At 41.7% G+C, this 14,147-nt stretch overlaps 1 protein-coding gene across 9 annotated transcripts in view; it reads right to left on the reverse strand.

Moving 5' to 3' along the window:
- MPP7 (MAGUK p55 scaffold protein 7) overlaps positions 1-14,147 on the reverse strand; it is a 304,899-nt gene that overhangs the window by 199,464 nt on the left and 91,288 nt on the right. For 6 of the 9 annotated variants that reach the window (XM_075922585.1, XM_075922584.1, XM_075922583.1 and 3 more), the window contains one exon: positions 4,865-4,983. In XM_075922585.1, coding sequence (XP_075778700.1) covers positions 4,865-4,900 — 36 coding nt within the window. In that variant the 5' untranslated portion in view covers positions 4,901-4,983. Of the gene's footprint in view, positions 1-4,864; positions 4,984-14,147 lie in introns of those variants that run through there. The other 3 variants (XM_075922582.1, XM_075922586.1, XM_075922587.1) reach the window with 3 other exon arrangements.

Below are 14,147 nucleotides of genomic sequence, written 5' to 3' on the forward strand. Positions count from 1 at the left end.
AAGTTCCCAATAGCCCTGCTGGGGCTCTTATACATTTCAAAAAACAGAATCATAGTAGAACTGGTGCAAGTGGAGACTGATTCAGTCCCCGCTTGGCACCGTTTCCTGTTGTGCAACTACCTCCCCTGCTTCCCCCCCCCCCCCCCCCCCGCGATGGTGCTGGGAGAAACTGACTCCTATTTCCCCTCCTCCCCCTGCTCTCTCTCTCTCTCTAATACAGGCAGCAAGGGGGGGGGGGAAGTAACTGGTCACATCACTGATCAACTATCTAATAAGTTTATGCTTATCAGACAGTTGACTAGTCGCTTATAACCCTAGACCAACAAGTCAGAATCACCAATCAGAGACTCCAAGATCTACCAGTAGATCCCAGTCTACTGGTTGGTGACCAATGAGCTGAAGTATTTTTATCTTGTGCTCTACACAATCTGCACCAGGACTGGGCAAGATGTGTCAGAGGGCCGGATCTGGCCTGCCTAACACTTTGATAAGGCCCACAGACTGCATCTGGCTACTTTCTATTTATATCCTTCAGCCCATGATGCCAAATATCCAGGCAGTGGCTCAGGCAGAAGGAACCTATTTATATGGCTCGTGGCTCCTAAGCATAGCACTACCCCAGCAGGGGTCAGAGCCACAAGCCCTTTAAATAGCTGCAGCAACTGGGGGTGGCTGGCAGGCAATGCAGTAGCGGTAGGGCCAGGAACCACGAGCCCTCTGCTGTGTTTTAAATTCAAAGCCTCCAGCCCCAGACAACTCTGGGGTGAGGCTAGTCTTCAGGCCTCGCCCATTTCAGGGGTGGAGCCAGCCCATGACCATGTACCAAAATTCATTAAATGGCCTCCCTGCAAAAATTACTGCCCACCCCGATCTGCACTTTCATCGGCCATTAAGAGTTCTTCTGTCTAGATGTCCATTTAACAAGCTGTTTTCTTCTTAATATAAGCGGAAAGTGTGTGATAAAAGGCAACTTTGCATTTAGATGTTGAAATCAGACCATTTCATATAAATATTTTAGACTATGAGACGTCAAGTTCCACTGCATCTGTGTCTTTAAAAACTACATGAAAGGAGAATTTATGGAATTAACTTCATCACAACATTCCAAAAGAAAAGATGGTGCCCACAAATGTAAAGAAATCAGGAATTGTACCAAGCAATGACAGAAGTCTCACTTCCTTCACTGATGATAAAATGGTCCTGATGAAGAACACCACATTTTAATATTCCTTTCCATGGTCTATGTTAGAGTAACACAACATTGCTGTATAGAATTTCAGTTCTCTCAGGGGCTGAAATCACCACTGAGATGTATATGCTAGGTTGTGTGGCACTTCTTTGATAACACTGGCTCACCAAATTAAGTCACTGAACAATAAGGGGAAAAGAGACAGACTGACAAAGATAAGCATTTCCTCAACTGATACAGATTTTTATTTTAAGGGATACACTTCAATTACCCATCTAATTTTTTGTCTGATCTTCCATATCTGAATATTAAGAAGTTCATATTCTGTAAAACTGACCACATATGTATGTTATTTGGATAGTCTGCATTACAGAACTAACAGCTTTACTCAAGAACTTCAGAATTTATGCCTTCAAAAAGTTGTGCATGCTTTCTGTGCTTGAAAAATGTAAACTACAGCATAAGGAGCAAGTTTGCCTGCTTCCCCTACAGAGAATGCTGGACAATTACCTTTCATTGGTCATAGATTGTTACCAGCTGCTTCCATCTATCTCATTCCCCCTCCTTCTACATATGGCCAGGTGGTAGATGCTTACACTTACATGGTCTGGCTTCCCCCCCCCCTTCTCACCCCATGCCAAAGCAAACAGCATTTCAGACAATTATCAACTTCTCCCAAAAGATTTGCTATGAATGTACAGAAACATGGCCTTCCTTCCCTCACATGGAAGGCATAATTTCCTAAGATTATTTAAAGACAACTGGTATTTCAAGAAGCTGACTATGCCACACATGAAAAAAAATCTTATTTCTTCACTATGCTCCCCTTTTACTTTCATTTTTTAAAGGGCACAACTTTTCAGCAAATGGCAAATTTTTATGAAAATTTCTTACAAGGCTTACATGCTAAAACAGGGCTGGGCAAAATATGGCCCATGGGCTGCATCTGGCATGCCAAGCAGCTTGATTCAGCCCTCAGGCCAGCAGGGAGTCTGAGGCAGGCTCCCTGCCTGCCCCACTCCTGCACACGCTCAAAAAGCAACCACAGAGCCCTGTTTGTCTTTGAACAGCTATGAGCCCAGGGCAAAAGGTGTATGTGTGTGGGGGGAGGGAAGGAAAGAGGAGAGAGAATACAGGCTTCAGATGCCGCCTCTGCTTCCAGCACAATCCCATTGGCCAAAAGCCAATTAAAATTCAACAATTTACATAATTACTGCAAAAAGGCCTACCATGATCCAAGTGTTTACTGATTATTTTAACAGCCTTACTACAATAGCCTTTTCTAGATTGTTGTACTGTAATCTTGTTTTTTCCTAAGTATTTCATTTATTTTTCTCTGTAAAGACAAAACAGTAACAGCAGCCTTGAACTCTCTCAGTTTCTATCTCATGATATCTGCAAATATACAGCTTAAAAAGATATGGAAATCCCACAATGAAATTCCCTCAATATCCCAGGCTCCAATACAACTGCAATTTCAATGTTTCAAATTTCAGAATAATTACTTAACTGAACACATACACCCAAAAACAGTATTATGTGATTTGGTTATTCTAATAATCAAAGATTAATTTATCCCTACCATGTTTTCCTAATTCATTCTACTCTGGTATTAGAAATGGTTAACTTCAACTTTTTCTGTTCTCAAATAAGGAGATACAAATCTTAAGGGCATTTAAAAGCAATGCTTGAATTGCTAGAAACCCAGTATTTAACTTTTTTCAATCCTACTATGCTTTCAATCATAACTGAAGTTGTTTTAAGACTATGCAGAGGGAGGGTGAAAGGCTCACTTGGAGCCAGGCTGGCAAATTGAAAAGAACAGAAGAATTTCCATTAAGGCCAAAGGCAAATATTCTGTAACTGCTACCCTAATTCTTTAAAGAGAGCTAATGTAGTAGCTAATAGAGAAAGGATTGTTCTCATCCCTTTCCTTCTTCTCCCCATCCCACCAAAGGAGGAGGGGGAGAGAGTTCTTTAACGAACTATGAGCCTGCATGTACTGTTTTGCCTGTTATCATCTAAGTACTTTAATATAACTTCACTATGCCTTGCTACAGGTCTATACACAAACATTGGGACTTGTGCTTCCTCCACCACGCAGAAATCCTAAGTACAGTACTATTAAAGCCTTCATCTTAAGTGAGCTGTATGAAATGAGGGAGGAATCAGTTGAGTGAAGTAGACATACTTCAAACATTCACTTTTCTGAGTCAGTTTTGTATTCCAAAACTACCAACAATAGTTGGGGGTTTTCTCTGTTCTATACTTTGCAAACTAAAATCAAATTGACTGGTCTGAGAGGAAGAGAGAGGAATGAATGATTGCATCAGTTTTTGCTGGTTTTACTTACAACAACAGGAATGTACTGTAGGGAACAATCCAACATTTGCAGGGCATAGACTACATGATCTAATACAACTTTTCCATCTCTAACTTTTTAGAGCTGCACACACTGGTTCAAGTTCATAGAAAGGATATATGTATCCAACAGTACTGATAGAAAGGAGAACCAAAAAATGGTATTTTAAAGAAAGCCAATGTAGCAAACCATACACAAGAGCATACACTGAAAATAGAAAATGCTGTAATTATCTATGCACACATGAAACATCTGTAGACAAAGTATCGATTTTTTAAATTAAAATTGTATTGTTTGTTGCTGCTTTTTAAGCCATCTGGCCAATTTGCAGCCCTGAAGAATAGCTTCTAAAAACTGCTCATTGTATGTTTACCACTAATAACCAATATTAGCAAGAGCAAGCTGTTCCCTTAAAAAATGAACTTGGGTACCTAAGATGCAGAGCTCTGACCACCGCTTACACAGAATGACTAGGATCATCATGCTTTTTCCTCCAACTTCCTTCTTTTTGGGTAGATTTAAAAGAAAAAAAGTCATATCAATACTGAATAGGGATGTTAAGATGAGACTTCAGAAGGTTCTTTCAATCTCAGTCATCCTATATTAGAGGTTCAAGAGACATAACATACAGTGGGCATGGTTCATTTCTTATCTGTTGATTGGTCTTACTTTATTGCTTTAAGCAGTCTGCGCATTATTGAGATGACTCTGCATGCTCCCATGGCATGCTTTGATTTCTGGTTGTCAATCATTCCCAGAGCAGAGCACTTTACTGAAGTATTTTTTCCAACTTACTATGCTTTAGTTCAATATATTTATATGCAAAACACAATTTTCAGTGGAGGCAAGCCAATAAACAGCACAGCTTACTAGAATTTCAGTTGACTTTGTTAAAGGAAATTATTTTAAATTAATGTGGCTACTGAACTGTTGCCATACTTGACCTCAGAAAACATATTCCTTCTAATTTTTGCTGTGAACATTTATTTACTTAAGCTAAACTCGAGGACTTAAATGTTGACCATAAAGACATCTCAGATTTCCTGCAACTATTTAGTATTCTCTTTCTAAACAAGAGAAAACAACATACGTTTGCTGCATTATTCTATACTGCCAGAATACCACTATTAAATGAAATCATCTATTTTAGAATCATTTTTAACAACTTCCACCACTGACAGAAAGAGCGTTAGCTGAAACAAGGCTGTTTTGTTTTCACTGAGCAACAGTTCAATCACTGGTTTACTAGATGGCACTAAAAACATTTTTCCATATGCTCTTCTCAAAGAGAATCTGACTTAAATGTGGTTTACCTTTACCAGTGAATGAAGGCTTTTTTCACCAAACATATCCCCGAGGAAGGTCAGGTCTTCCTGGTTGTCCACATGTGGCTGCAGCTGGGCTGGCAATGCAGCCAGCAGCTCATACAGACCTATAAAATGAAAATAAAAAACAAAGTGTAATCTAAGGGTGATCTCATTAATTTCACTTAACAGTTCTGTGTAACTTGCTGCCTGGGGCATGTCATTTTAACTGGGTAGGGAGTTTAAGCTTAGGTTTTGCTGGATGCTCCAAAGAATCAAAGGGAACATTTTTAAGCAGATATTAACAATGTACTTCTTACTTTGTCACAGTGTCAAACTTTTATATCCATATGTATTTACATAAGACTATACAGAAAATTCATAAAGATTTTGAAGGACAAAACCTGAAAAAATACATTCCTGTGCTTAATGATTATTCCATTTACCTTGATGTTAGCCAAAGAGCGAAATGAGTCATGAATAGGAAAAACTTCCTTAAAAGAACAGAAACTGGAGAGGGTGGTCCGTTAAAAGGGGTTCATGGTTTCTCTAAATATTTCTTGCTAATATAATGCTTAATACATCTTTTTATCCTGCTTCCAACAGAGATTTACATCAAGACAAAAGAAACTGCATTGTTAGTTATGGAGTAGCCAGATTTTTCATACACCAACACATGCATGTGTAAGCTACATTTTAAAATTTTGAAGTATGCAAGTTTTATCCAAAATTGTCTAGAAGTGTTAAAGTAACTGCTGCTCCTAGGGCACACCTCTCTAGTGGTCTCCCAGTGGTAGACAGTAGCACAGTGTTCCACAGTAGCATACAGCATAAACTATCCATCATGCACACAGACCATCAAACTGCTGTCCAAGAAATGTAGCAACAGCGCTTGCAGCCGCGCTCTTTAGGGAGGTAACCTGGCATGAGTTGATATCAATTCATAGCACATGTTTAATTTTCCAGTGGGATTACTTGAGGTAAAAAGGACAAAATGCCTTTTTCTCCTGTCTGCTGTCTACAAAAACACCAGTAACCTCCTGGGATGCACTATACATGATCCTGGTATTATTTTTAGTTTGAGTAAGTGCTGCTGTTCCTCACAAGGACAGCTTTACAAGATATTTAACTAGTAAAGCACATTGTGGTAAATTATAGGTTGCCTATCATTATTATGCCTATTATCTCCCAAAAATATAGGATTTAAATATTTTATTCATCTGCATTGTTTCACAACCTTTTAAGGCATCATTTGTCTCTTCTAGAATTAAATATAGCACCTTTGGGATGTGATTATTTAACATTTCTCTCTCTTTTTGTTGGCTTTGAGCACAGTATTCTGGAAAAAATGTTCCTTCCAGTTACATTCTTTTCTGTGGTCCAAATGTTTTTAATGGTTGACATTCATTTCTCTCAAAATCTTGTTTTTACTTAAATCTGTTCCTGTTTATGCTTCAGAAATACTATAAAAAGAGGATATAACTCAACGCACTACAATTTTACACACATATAAAAAACAGAGCCTCAGCCAAGTACAGCCTAGTATCAGTGATTGTTACTAACACCCAAAGATCACAAGTTCAAAATAGGATGCTTGGCTCTTAGTCTCTGAATTAATAGAAGCTAGGCACCTGGTGTAAATGGATATGTGCAACACTATGTTTAAACATATACTTGGTTCTTATTTAAACGTATTCACACAAGTTTGATGTGGAGTCACTGTGATTATCAGCTGCACAAAGTTACGGTCATCATTCTGATGTGGAAAATAAGTACTTAATAGAAGAAAAAAATAAAACTAGAAAAGTAAAACCATTTAATTAGGCATTGACTGAATTCCTATTAAAGACTAAGATTTCCTACATACATGGATTTACACAGAGTTTTGTTTTTGCACACTTAATTCTCCAGCCAATTTTGTCATTACAATTACATGTATTCTTCACAGTACACAAGGGCTATGTGGACATTGCACTTTTTTTGTTAAAATTATTGTCACTCAAAGATGTGAAAAAATGCCCTACTGAATGACAAAAGTTTTAACAATGAAAAATGCTAGCGTGGACTGCACTTTGTCAGTGGAAGATGCTCTCCCACTGACAAAACTACTGCCCCTTTTTGAGACTGGTTTTATTTTATTGTCAGGAGAACTCTCTCCTGACGACAAAGAGTGGCTACAGCTACACTGAGTGTCTTACAGCGGCATGGTTTAAGAAGCATGGCTGTGTTGCTGCAGCCTGTACAATGTAGATATAGACTGGGATAGCCAACCCATTACAGGCAAAGAGCCAAAATACTTGTGCATATAGTGCAAAGAGCTGGGGGGCTGGGGAGTTGTCGAGAAAAAAAAAGGACTGCTCTTTTAAGAAGAACAGGTGAGCTGGGACCATTTTTAGGGGCAGCTTCACAAGCCGCACTTTCAGGGGAAGAAAGAGCCGCATGTGGCTTGCGAGCCACAGGTTGGCCACAGCTAACCTAGACTAAGACCTGTTTGTTTGAAAGTAGGAGTAGTAAATAGAAGACTTAGCTTTACTCTATTACACAATCACTGTTTAAAAACATATCATGGTTACCATTCAGAGGTAAGAAAATATTAACTTGGATTATTTCCTCTAAGTAAAGATACCGGCTGGAATAATTAGGGTTGCCAGGTACATGGGTGCAGGAAGCCATGTGCCTCAACACCTTGCCTTCATAGATGAGTGGGTCCAGAGACAAGGGACTGGGGAAGGGAGGCCTTGGCTGCCAGGGAGTCAAAACATATGCCCCTACAAACTCTATGAATTGCATGGACAACAGGGTCAACTTCTGAAGATTTAGCAAGAGACCCAAGTGGCTGAACATGGTCATGGTGAATTCTACATGAACCCTGACCACTGCTTCGGAGGGCCCCTTGACCAACCCAATCATCCTGGTAAGGGAAGATCTGAATCCTTCTGAGACACAGGAATGCTGCCACCACTGCCATGTGCTTTGTAAAAATTCTCAGTGCTGCAGACAGGCCGAAAGGCAGCACCTGCAACTGACAGTGGGAACCACTAACCGTGAAACGAAGGAACTTCCTGTGAGCCAGAACTATGGCCACATAAAAGTAGGCATCCTTCAAATCAAGGGCAGTGTACCACTCTCCCGAATCCAGTGAAAGGATAATTGAGGTGAAGGACACCATATAGAATTTAAACTTTTTGAGATATCTTTAGACCACGTAGGTCCAAAATGGGACATAGTCCACCCTTGGCTTTTGGGATAAGGAAATAGCGGGAATAAAACCCTGTGCCCCTTAACTTTAGAAGGACCTCCTCTAATGCCCCTACATTGAAGGGTGACCGCACCTCATGTCCCAGGAATTGCTCATGAGAGGGATCCCTGTAGAGGGACAGGGCAGGGAAGTAAAAAAGTGGGGTAGTTGGAAATTGAATAAAATATCCCATCTTTACCATGTCTAGAACCCACCTGTCGGATGTGACTTGAGCCCAGGCATGGTAAAAATGGGATTAGCAGTCTCCAAACATAGGGGTAGACTCCAAGGGGTAGGCAGGTACATTGCCCTCGGGCGCACCTTCAAAAGTTCTTTTTAGAGCCTGGTGATTGCCTAGAGACTGCCCCTGGTTATTAGCACTCCCACTACTAGTCACACTCGCAGGACAATGGTGACTTTACCGGCTACCCTTTCTATTTTGGTCCTGTCTCTGACAGGGAGGATAATATCTAGGCAGCAGAGTTGGCCTGAAATGCCTCTGCTAAGTTTTAGGGGTGTGAACATAAGAACAGCAATAGTGGGTCGGACCAAAGGTCCATCTAGCCCAGTATTCTGTCTTCTGACAGTGGCTAATGCTAGATGCCCCAGAGGGAGTGAACAGAAACAGGTAATCATCAAGTGATACCTCTTCTGCCTTCATTTCCAGCCCCTGACAAACAGAGGCTAGGGATACTATTCCTAATCTATCTAATAAGTATTGATGGCCCTAACCTCCATGAATTTATCTAGTTCTTTTTTGAATGAACCCTGTTAAAGTTTTAATCTTCACAACATCCTCTGATAAGAAGTTCCACATGTTGACTGTGCACTGTGTGAAGAAACGTTTCCTTTTCTTTGTTTTAAACCTGCTACCTAATTTCATGTGGTGACTCCTAGTTCTTATGTTATGGGAACAAGTAAATAACTTTTCCTTATTCACTTTCTCCATACCAGTCATGATTTTATAGACTTCTATCACATCCCCCCTTAGTCTCCTTTTTTCTAAACTGAAAAATCCAAGTTTTTTTTAATCCCTCTTCAAGTGACACCTGTTCCAAACCCCTAATCATTTTTGTTGCCCTCTTCTGACCAGTGCCAGACTGATGTCAAGGTGAATGGTCCCGACTCTGTGAACTGTGCTGAGGTGAAAGCGCTGAAAGCTTGCCCTTTACCTGCACCAGGCCGGATACTAGAATTAGAGCCAGAGGGACCAAGGGAGACTCCCAGGAGGAAGCTGATAGGCCAAACGTTAGCTCAATCAGGTCACGAGCCACTTCATACAACTCAGGAGGGGATGGCATGTCCACATCTCCCATCTGGCTCTTCTGGGAAGGGGATTCCACTTGCACTGGACTCAACTGGACCAGAAAAGGCACCAGAGTAAACGGTGCTGTACAGGCAGGTTGCTTCAAAGGGTGTTCCAACTCAGAATGTGACTCTTTAAGCTTTCTAGCCCTTGAAATAGAGGACTGGCTCTTTTCCCACCTCCCTTTCTTTCTCTGCACCAGAGTGGGATCGGTGCCAGGAACTGAACTTCAGTGAACAGTGCTGGCATGTCTTGTCCAACATGATAGCAGTTTTCAAGTATCTAAAAGGGTGTTACAAGGAGAAGGAAGAAAAATTGTTCTCCTTCAGCTCTGATGATAGGACAAGAAGCAATGGGCTTAAACTGCAGCAAAGGAGGTTTAGGTTGGACATTAGGAAAAACGTCTTAACTGTAAGGGTTGACTATAATAGAGTTTAAAGAGAAGCTAGATAATTTCATCCAACCTTTCTGCTAAACTGATAACAGAAAACTTTATTTTTACTCTTCTGGTGCACTTTCAGAAAGACTGTCTTTTTAAAAAGTTTTTTTATATAAATTTTTTTTTTGTCTTTTTGGTCTTTTCCCCTCTACACACACTGTGGGATTACTGGCTCTCTGCCCACCCGCACGCACACACACACTCACTCACTCTGAGGCTGTTACCTCCCTGGTTGTGGGGCTGCTGCCCTCCCCCAACTCTGGGGCTGCTGCCAAGGGCCTGGGAGCTGGAGTTGCCAGCACAAAGGCAGGTAAGGCCGCCTGAAGGAGTCGGCAGGGGGGCGGGGAGCCAGCAGGGGCGATCTGCCTTGTCGGCAGCCTGCCAGAGGAGATGGAGCTGGCAGGGGTGGCCTGCTAGGGAAGCTGGAGCTGGTGGAGACGGCCTGCCGGGGGGGGGGGGAGGGGAAGGAAGGCGGAGCTAGTGGGGGCGGCCTGCCAGGGGAGGTGGGGCGGAGCTGGCAGAAGCGGCCTATCGTGTCAGCGGCCTGCTTGGAAGACCAGAACAGGTGGGGGCAGCCTGCCAGGGGGACTGGGAGCCGGAGCTGGTGGGGGTAGTCGGCACGTGCGCAAGACAGCAAATTGAAAATCCCATGACAGACAGACAAGAACGGTGACAGTTTAGTAGAAAGACTGTCTAATAAAGCATTAATTAGGGTCAAGTGCTCATCCTGAACACAAGGTGGCTCAGTAAAGACGAAGCATAACGTAGCATCTTAAGACAGAGACCTTATTGACTGCATTCTGTACTCCCTCTTGGAAGGGGGAGCCTGCACATGAGCTCATCCCATGACCTTAGGTTCTGAGGTAAAGGGAATAAAAATTCCTGACAATAAGAAGCTGGGTGTATCCTTACGCTCTCTGTACTCTTAGGGGCAATGATTTCTAGACATAAGCAGGCAATCCCCATGCTGTTTGGCATGAGGGAGCCTTACAGGACATATTGAGCTGCTCATATTACCTTTTTAAATCTAAGGCTAAGTCATTTGTGTTTGCCTATTTCCTGTGGCAACCACAGAAACAATCCCCCCCCCACCGTAATGAATATTTAATTAATTTATTAGAAAATTTGCTACAGATGTAGTCTGATTTCAGACCAGAGTACATTTGACTTTGGGTAAGTGACTGGTCCTTTGGGACTGGTAGGAACATGAATAGTGTCATAATTTTTAGCATCAATTGACAATCTTACAGTCCAACTTGCCATAGTGGCAAGATAAACTGAGATGCCCAAAGGCAGTATCCGTGACCAGTGTTCGCTGTCAACTGAGTGGTTGGGTGGCCACCCAAGAGAGATTTGAATACCACTGAGCTGATTAGCAGAACACCCACAGTGGCCATAGCTGGTAGCATGGGTTTCTACTGGTGGTGCATATCCACACATGCCTCAATGCACATAAAATGTATTCCACACATGGGTGGAAAAAAAATAGAGTGAACATTGTCTGTAACTCCATGGTAAGACTATTATACCCTCGGTTATGAACACCTTAGGAATGGAGGTGGTTTGTAACTCTGAACAAAATATTTTAGTTGTTCTTTCAGAAGTTTACAGCTGAATATGAACTTGATACAGTTTCAAAACTTTACTATGAGAAGAAAAATGAGGCTTTTCCCTTTTTTATTAGTTTATATTTAACAGTACTCTACTTTATTTGTTTTTTCTTGTTTTGTTTTTGGTCTTTGCAATTGCCTGACTGGAACCAGAAGGACATAAATCAGGGGATAGTTGATTGGTCAATTCATAACTCTAATGTTCATAACTTTGAGGTTCTACTGTAGAGCTTTAGGAGTTCATACTTGTTATTGTGTTGATGGAATCTAATTATAAAGAACATAAAACCAGCTTGAGGTTTCTGCTCTGCTTTTAGACAGTCTGACCTAAGGTTGTCTCACTCAGCCATGAGCCACTCCAGGCATTGTGACAGGCAGAAGCTACCAAGTGGGGACGGGGGAGGGGGGGAGAGAGAGCAGAGGGAGAGGGCACACTGGAAGATACAAAGAAGCAGACTATGCATATGGAAAAAAAAAGAGAGAGAGAGGCACACTATGACTACATAAAGTGAAGATTGTGATGTAGTTTCAAGTCAAGCTTAACTCCAAAATGCATGAATGGGATTAGAAGTCCTTTCCTTTGTATTGTTTTTATACTGCACTCAGGTGCAGGAGATGGTTTACTTCCTGTCACATTACAAGCTTGTGTACGGACGGGGGGTGGGGAGGGTGGAGGTAAATTGAATAGCCAGTCTTGATCATTTTTAGTACCCATATGTCTGACATGATTGTGTGACATGCTGTATGGAAGGAAGGGACACAGATATTTTGCAAAAGGACAGATGGTTGTGGGTGGTTCCAGCAATTAAGAATGTTTAAGGCAACTCGGGTCCTAGACCAAACCCTCAAAACTTTTGCTTAGAGGAGGTTTGTTGCATAGTTGATCGCTGAGATGAAAGTGGTCTCCATTTTGTGGATCTCGGTCTAAATTTTTAGGATTATATTGCCTCTGTGGTTATGTGCATGGCACAGATCTTGTTCTTCCTGTCCTGTAGATAATTACGGATGCAAGAGTAACCCTGGAGATGAGACTTTTAGTGTGTGTTTGTGGGGGTGGGAATTCATCTGTCTTAGCTTTGTCTACACTACCTTCTATGTCAACAAAAATTATCTCTCTCAGGACTGTGAATATTTCTCCCCCACCCCCGACATAATCTGAACTAATATTAGTATTCGTGCACGCAGCTATGTGTCAAAAGTAAGTGCTTCTCTTACTAACGCTCTGAGGGGTGTTTTTCCCCCCCCCATGTCAATAGAAGTTCTCCCATATCAACACAGAGCAATTTCAGCACATGCACTGCAGAACTACACATGTACAAGTATAGCTGTGACACCATAATGCTGTAAGTGCAGAAATGGTCTTAGCTGCAGATAGCTATGGTCCCTTTGTAGGGGAGCCTGGACAGCCCTGCCTTACCTACAGTGCGGATCTCTAAAAGCAAAACCCAGGCCTGTCTCAAGTCTGGTGCATATAAGCACGAAGACAAGGTTTGGGAGGTAGGGATGTTTTGCATAATGCAGATTAAACATAGCACAGCGAGACCACGTCAAGAACACATGACAAACAACCTTGTACTGGTATTTGGTTTTGATAAGCAAAAGTTACAGATGTAGCCATAGCGACAAAGAGTCCTGGGATACCTTATAGACCAACAGATGTGTTGGACATAAGCTTTCGTGGGCAAAGACCCACTTCGTCGGATGACATGCATCTGATGAAGTGGGTCTTTGCCCACGAAAGCTTATGCTCCAATACATCTGTAGGTCTATAAGGTGCCGCAGGACTCCTTGTCCCTTTTGCAGATCCAGACTAACATGGCTACCCCTCCGATATATGTAGCCATTTAACTATGCACACCATTTTTGCAACATCCTGAGTAGCAGATGTGCCCCAAATAGGGCACTGTTGGTGTCTTACACAATACGTAATTAATTGGTAAATATTATTAAAATGACCAAGTCTCATTTTTCTATAAAATGGGCTTAGTGAGAAGAATCGATGGGAGGGAGTGAGCAGGATTGAGACTCAGTTCCTGCTAGTAATAACTAAAAGTAAATAGACCCTTCACATTGGCTACATCAGGGCATGGCGTCCCAATGGGTGGGAATCAAAGGGACCACAACCTTCTGCCTGGTTCTGTAGGTAGCATACTGGTGAAGTGTAAGTGAACTAGGCTTTATTATTGTATTATTGTAGATCTTGTATTAATTGCTTTTGCATTGCTTTGCGCTGTATTAATTACTTTAGAATTTATAGTATTTAAGGTTTAAATTGTATAGTAATTGTTTTAAGGCTTGTAAAACTGAAACAACTACATTAAAGTTTGTAATACATAAGGAAGTGCTTAAGTCTCTCTGGAGTGTCCTGGTTTACCTTGGATCTAAAATAAATTGAACCACACGACACCCTTGAACAGAAGAGCCTCAACAATGGATTGTACCTCTTTGGAAACCCAGAGAGGTGGAGTCATGAAACTGGGTGCATGACTATGGCCATGGCAATGGAGAGTCCTACTGTGCTCAGTAAGACTTCTAAGGCTATTTGAGTTAGAATTTGGCAGCTAAGGGGGCTTCGCAATCCAAAGCGTCTTCCAGGGATTCAGGGGGTCAAGGTATCAACTGTGGTGGGGAACGTTTTGTCTTGTCCCTGTGAAACCAGGAAGCTTACGATAGTGTTGATCATATGCCATCCATGAGTC

The sequence above is a fragment of the Pelodiscus sinensis genome, chromosome 2 (assembly GCF_049634645.1).
Source record: "Pelodiscus sinensis isolate JC-2024 chromosome 2, ASM4963464v1, whole genome shotgun sequence".
NCBI classification, from domain to species: domain Eukaryota; kingdom Metazoa; phylum Chordata; order Testudines; family Trionychidae; genus Pelodiscus; species Pelodiscus sinensis.